The sequence below is a fragment of the Heteronotia binoei genome, chromosome 6 (assembly GCF_032191835.1).
Source record: "Heteronotia binoei isolate CCM8104 ecotype False Entrance Well chromosome 6, APGP_CSIRO_Hbin_v1, whole genome shotgun sequence".
NCBI lineage: Eukaryota > Metazoa > Chordata > Lepidosauria > Squamata > Gekkonidae > Heteronotia > Heteronotia binoei.
In genome coordinates, this window is record NC_083228.1 from 8,437,297 (window position 1) to 8,443,687 (window position 6,391).

Here is a 6,391-nt window from a genome sequence, read left to right on the forward strand (position 1 = left end):
AAACCCTGTTCACAGTTAATACGAGTTGAGAATCCTAATAGAAAATGTATCTATAGAGACATGGTATACATTTTTGGAGTATATGAAACAAATTACCTGCCAGAACTTAGTTCCTAAGAAATACTTAGGCTTTGGGGGGTTTTTTAGTTGTACACTGCATAATAGATAAATGATGAAATTTGTTATTAACTGGGAAGGAAACAGACTTTGCACTAATGTTTATAATAAAATATTTTTTTTAAAAAGAAAAAAGGTTAAAAAACAAACTTTTGTTTATGATCTTGCTTACAAAATGTTCTAATGCTAAGCAATTCTAGTTCACTTTACAGTTGTATTAATCTAAGACCAGTGCAAGGAGACACTTTTGCTTGGAGAAATTTGTTTTTTCTTTTGTGAGGAAAGAGAATTCAGCTTAATCCCAGCTCCCTCCTGAGCCTCCTCCATTTTAAATTCCTCAAATTCTACGTTTTTTCCCTTCTGGCTTGGCATCTGTTTCACCTTCATCAGATTCTACATTGGCAAAAACTGGTGTTGGCTGAGTCTTTGAGTAGGCTGGGGACACCCAGTAGGGGTTCTCCTCAGCTTCCTTGGCATGCCGCAAAATGGCCTCCCGGGGGTTGCTATCGTCAGTCTTATGCAGGGCAATATTCTTGACAATGTAGGAAGACAGAGTCCTGCCATGACTTCCGACACGGCCGCCACGGCCTGGTCCTGCCACCGGAGGTTCAGGCTTGTGAGATTTCAGAGGATCCAGCCGATCCTTTTCCAGCTGCTTTTTTGTACTTCTGTGCCACGGTTCACGGAACATGGGAAGCGCGTGAGGTGTTACAATAGAATCTTTTGCAAGAGTCACTGACTGTGTCCCTTTTCTTGTTGTCTTCACAACGCATAATTTTGCTCCCCTTTGACTTTTGAGGGGATCGTAGTACACTTTAGCTAATCCATTTCCTGTACCAACCATGATCTGGTTCAGCTTGGGGTGCCAAAGACAACGGACGATGCTCGCGTCTGTGACGTCTATTTCATGCACTTCCTTCAATGTCTCCCGCTCAAAGAAAAGAAGTTTTCCATGGCCACCCCCTTTCTTAACTGAAGTACCACTAACAAGTAGTTTATCATCTGGGCTGAAACAGCAGTCTGTCATGGGGAAGAAGCTAGGAAGACCAGTTACTGAGTTAAGGGGTGTTTTAAACTGTCTGATATCCCATATTTTTAAGGTGTCGTCTCCTCCTCGGCTGGCGAGAGCGAGGCCATCATAGGAAAACGTCAAGCATGACGTGTCAGTGCCTGGAGCGTGTGCCTGCCTGCAGTGGAACTTGGTGTGAAGGTTCATGTTCCGGTCCCAGATCTGGATGGACCCATCCTGGCAGCCAGCCGCTATGAGTTTGCCCTCTCTGCTGTAGGTGCAGCTTGTGGGAACCACTCGCTGACCTTGAGCTGACCGTGCTTTGAACACCCCTTTGTGCTTCTTGTCGTGGTTCACATCCCACGTTCTCACCGTCCCATCATTGGAACAGGTCACAAACTCCTCCTGGATTTTGGGGTGCCAGCAGCCTGAGTTGAGCATTGCCGTGTGCCCCTTGGTGTTTGCCACGTCTACGATGTATTGGTCTCCTTTGACGCACTCCATTATGGGGAAGCCGTCCCGGTCAAGGACTTTGGCTTGAGCGTTACCGGAGACAACAAGAATGACGTCCCCCGTGCTGCTATATTGCAGGGACCGGATCTGGTGGCATTCACATGGCTGCAGAGATCGAAAAGCTTGAAGAGAAGCGTCCATTCCAGCAAAATCCCAGAATTTAACATTGTAGTCATAACCTCCAGTTATCAAGCGTGCACCAGATGGATCCAACCCTAAAGCAGAGACTGTTTTTGTTCCATGGTGCAGTGTGATTTCATGTGAGTCTGGAATCTTCTTGACAGGATGCTCGTCTTCATCTTGCATGGTTTCTTCTTCCTCCTCCTCCTCTTCCTCCTCATTGCCCTTGTACCCAGGAGGAAGGGGTGGCCCAATAAGTTCATCATCCTCAGTTTCTTCCACTGGTCCTTGGGGTGGTAGAGGTGGCCCAATTAACTCCTCATCAGAACTGTCTTCACTTTCGCTACTCTCTGAATCCTCAGAAGGTCTTCTTGGAATTGTATGTGAAGAGGCAGTTGCTCGATGGACACCATCACGTTGACTTCCAAGTTCTCTTTCTTTCTGAGCTGCCTCTTTCTCACGCTCTTCCAGAACCCTCCTACCTCTTTCCACAGCAGTTCTTCGAGTTTGTTCAAACATCGCGTTGAAGTCAAATGTTCGAGCTTTCTTCCCAAAGCCTGAGAAACCCATTGTAGCTGCCAGTTCCGGATCAGGTCCAGACATCAGGTCAGCATCGTTGTCTTTTCCCAGCTGCTCCATCCTGACAATCTTCAATCCTATGCAGAGTTAATCCAGGATAAAGTCCCTGAAATCAATAAATTTAGAAAGGAATAAGTATGTTTATAGCTGCTATTTGAAATTGGTCTCTGAGAGGACAAGACAGGACTTCAGCCCCCCTGCCTCCCCCAGCAGCAGCAGCCTCTCCCCAGTCAGCCCAGCCCTCCTCTGTGAAGAGGCTTCTGAGGCCACATAGGCCAGGGGATGGGGTCTGTGGGGACAGGCCAGGACTTCAGCCCCCCTGCCTCCCCCAGCAGCAGCAGCAGCAGCAGCCTCTCCCCAGTCAGCCCATCCCTCCTCTGTGACCAGGCCTCTGAGGCCACAAGGGCCAGGGGATGGTCTCTGTGAGGACAGGACAGGACTTCAGCCCCCCGGCCTCCCCCAGCAGCAGCCTCTCCCCAGTCAGCCAAGCCCTCCTCTGTGACCAGGCCTCTGAGGCCACAAGAGCCAGGGGATGGTCTCTGTAGGAACAGGCCAGGACTTCAGCCCCCCTGCCTCCCCCAGCAGCCGCAGCCTCTCCCCAGTCAGCCCAGCCCTCCTCTGAGGCCACAAGTGCCAGGGATGGTCTCTGTGAGGACAGGACAGGACAGGACTTCAGCCCCCCTGCCTCCCCCAGCAGCAGCAGCAGCAGCAGCAGCCTCTCCCCAGTCAGCCCAGCCCTCCTCTGTGACCAGCCTTCTGAGGCCACAAGGGCCAGGGGATCGTCTCCATGGGGACAGGCCAGGACTTCAGCCCCCCTGCCTCCCCCAGCAGCAGCAGCCTCTCCGCACTCAACCCAGCCCTCCTCTGTGACCAGGCCTCTGAGGCCACAAGGGCCAGGGGATCGGCTCTGGGGGGACAGGCCAGGACTTCAGCCCCCCTGCCTCCCCCAGCAGCAGCAGCCTCTCCCCTCTCAGCCCAGCCCTCCTCTGTGACCAGGCCTCTGAGGCCACAAGGGCCAGGGGATGGGCTCTGTGGGGACAGGCCAGGACTTCAGCTCCCCTGCCTCCCCCAGCAGCAGCAGCAGCAGCAGCCTCTCCCCCGTCACCCCAGCCCTCCTCTGTGACCAAGCCTCCTAGGCCACAAGGGCCAGGGGATGGTCTCTGGGGGGACAGGCCAGGACTTCAGCCCCCCTGCCTCCCCCAGCAGCAGCCTCTCCCCAGTCAGCCCAGCCCTCCTCTGTGACCAGGCTGGGTGATGGGAGAGAGAGCTGTGGCCGAACATCAGGTGAGTGGGGGGGGGGGTCTGCCATGAATTTGGATTCCTACCCACTTGATACGTATGTGGGAGGCAGGGTTGCCAACCACTTGGAGAAAAACATCCTGCCCCTTTAAGAGAGGCACAAGAGGCCCATATCTATCTTCAGGCCATGAAAAACTTCAGCTGCCCATTTCTGCCTCTGAAGCCTCTCTTAAAGGGACAGGGCATTCATTCTTCCGTCCTGTTGGTATCCCAGGTGGGAGGCAACTGAAAGGCCTCTTGAGCAACTAGAGGAGTGAGACACACACACCCAGGGGTCGCTTTGTAGAAAAATAGGTGGTGGAGCTCATCCAGGGATTGTTATTTAGCTGCATCTACTATTCAATGGACAAAGCAGGTAGGGAGAGGGGGAACCCTTGTAAAGATTCAGGAGCTGTGCTCCTATGAGCTCCTGCTGAATCCGAGGCCTGCACACCCCCCCTCCAAAGGAGGAGAGGAAAACCAGAACTGAGGCCATAAGAACATAAGAGAAGCCATGTTAGATCAGGCCAATGGCCCATCCAGTCCAACACTCTGTGTCACACAGTGGCAAAAAAAAATTGTATGTATATATATAAACATTGTGGCTAATAGCCACGGATGGACCTCTGCTCCATATTTTTATCTAAATCCCTCTTGAAGGAGGCTATGCTTGTCTTCGGCCAAGAGAGGAAGGGCAAGCCAGAGAGGAACTGGATCCTGCAGCATTTCTCATCCCAAATGTCAAGGGGGAGGAGAATTTTAAACTCTGCCCCTCTTAGGGTTGCCAAGTCCAATTTAAGAAATATCCGGGGACATTGGGGGTGGAGCCAGGAGACTTTGGGGGTGGAGCCAGGAGACATTAGGGGTGGAGCCAAGATGAAGGCTGTGACAAGCATAATTGAACTCCAAAGGGAGTTCTGGCCATCACATTTAATGGGATGGCACACCTTTTCAATGCCTTCCTTCCGTAGGAAATAATGGATAGGGGCACCTTCTTTTGGGGCTCATAGAATTGAACCCCCTGGTCCAATCGTTTTGAAACTTGGGGGATATTTTGGGGAGGGGCACTAGATGCTGCATTGAAAATTTGGTGCCTCTACCTCAAAAAACAGCCCCCCCAGAGCCCCAGATACCCGTGGATCAATTCTCCATGATTTTCCATGGGAATAAATCTCCACAGGGAATAACAGAGTTCCCAGCAGACATTTCCCTCCCCTCGCTTTCTGACGACCCTGAAGCGGGGGGAGGGCCTCCAAACCAGGGGATCCCCTGCCCCCACCTGGGGATTGGCAACCCTAGCCCCTCTCCTGCTTCCTGCTAGTCTGAGCCAGATGTGGAGATTGACTCAGGCTAAGAGGAAGGGAGGGGATTCAGGCTGTTAGGGAGCCTGCCCCTACTCCTTTGTGCTTTCCTGGGCCTCTGGAGGAGAAAAGGAGCAACCCTCCTGCCCTTCCCAGAAAATTAACCAACCTACAGCCCTACAATGTAGTCCCATTGCAGCCTGCAGACTCACCCAGTTCTACTGGCAGAAGTATGGCCAAAAGGCTTAATGTGCTGGACCCCTGGAGAGCTCTAGGAAATAACGATGCAGGCTGGTGCTTAAACTAGTTAACGCTTTTATAAAGAAAGCAAATGGTTAAATTAAGGCACATGAGCAACAGAAAATAAAAACATGATAGGATACAACTAACTAAATTATACAACACAGCACTTGGACGGGGAAAAGTTACCATGCTGACTTGGCTTCATAGTTCTTCAGACGGACAGCATTCCGGTATCCTGCTCTTGAGGTTGCAGTAACAGAGCAGGAGGCTGGTAATGAGGGGTTTCAGTCCACAAGGGTACTCCGGATTACCCAATGGGGTTGCCCACCCATGACCTCATCCTAATGCATGACCAGTCAATGACTGAGTCCGCTGCAGCTTCAGACACAACCCTGCTGATCAGGACGACTTACAGGTTGCACTTTTGGGAATGCTGCAGCCAATCCTCAAAGTCTACCTAGGCCTATTGGCCATTAGCCCTGATCTCAGCAGGTGTGAGGACTCCTGGTCAGTTTGCACTCATGACTTGGCTCTTCAAGGGCCCTCCCCTGCTGAATTCAGCCACAGCCAGCAAAACGTAGGCCTTGGAGCCTGATTCAGGGGTTTGGAATCAAGGAGATTGAACCAAGAAAAGGCATTGGGAACTGCAATAATTAGGAACATGTGTTCCCCTCCCATGCAAAACCACAGCAATCCAAGCTCCTTGATCTCATGTACTTAACCTGGATTAACAGTGGTATGGATTGCACTATGAATTTCAATTATGTGCTGTCGGGATCCAATGATCATCCCCAGGTGGAAATTTACAAAATGCAGCTGCAAACACACTTTTTGTTGTTGTAGTTAAAAAAGAGTATTTACCACTTCTCTAGAGTAGTCACTTCTCTGTTTTCAAAAGGATGGAGATGAGTGAGGGAAGGGAAGGCAGCTTAAACGGATCAGTGCATAAGGGCCGATTTCACATTAGGACTTGTTCTGAGTGGAGAGTCCTTTTGATCCCAGCGCTTCTCTCTGTTTTCACACAAGTAGTCCCTGAGTTGCCCGTTGGCACACCATTCTCCCACGGCAAGCAGAGACCGCTTGGAAGAGGATCTTGCTTGCTGTGGAAGAGTGCCACGCCAACTCACAGCAACTTGTGTGAAAATGGAGAGAAGCCCCAGGAGCAAAAGGGCTCTCCACCCGGAACAAGCCTCGTGCAAAACTGGTCAACAATTCAATGGGGAGAGGCTGC

The 6,391-nt window shown here is 51.2% G+C and overlaps 1 protein-coding gene across 1 annotated transcript; it reads right to left on the bottom strand.

Annotated features, from left to right (window-relative positions):
- Nucleotides 1-213: 213 nt before the first annotated feature.
- On the bottom strand, nt 214-5,708 carry LOC132573517 (WD repeat-containing protein 70-like). Its single transcript, XM_060241027.1, has 2 exons — nt 5,347-5,708; nt 214-2,444 (listed from the first exon to the last, which is right to left on the bottom strand). The coding sequence occupies exon 2, from the start codon at nt 2,396-2,398 to the stop codon at nt 455-457; it is 1,944 nt and encodes a 647-aa protein (XP_060097010.1). The 5' UTR covers nt 2,399-2,444; nt 5,347-5,708; the 3' UTR covers nt 214-454.
- Nucleotides 5,709-6,391: the final 683 nt, after the last annotated feature.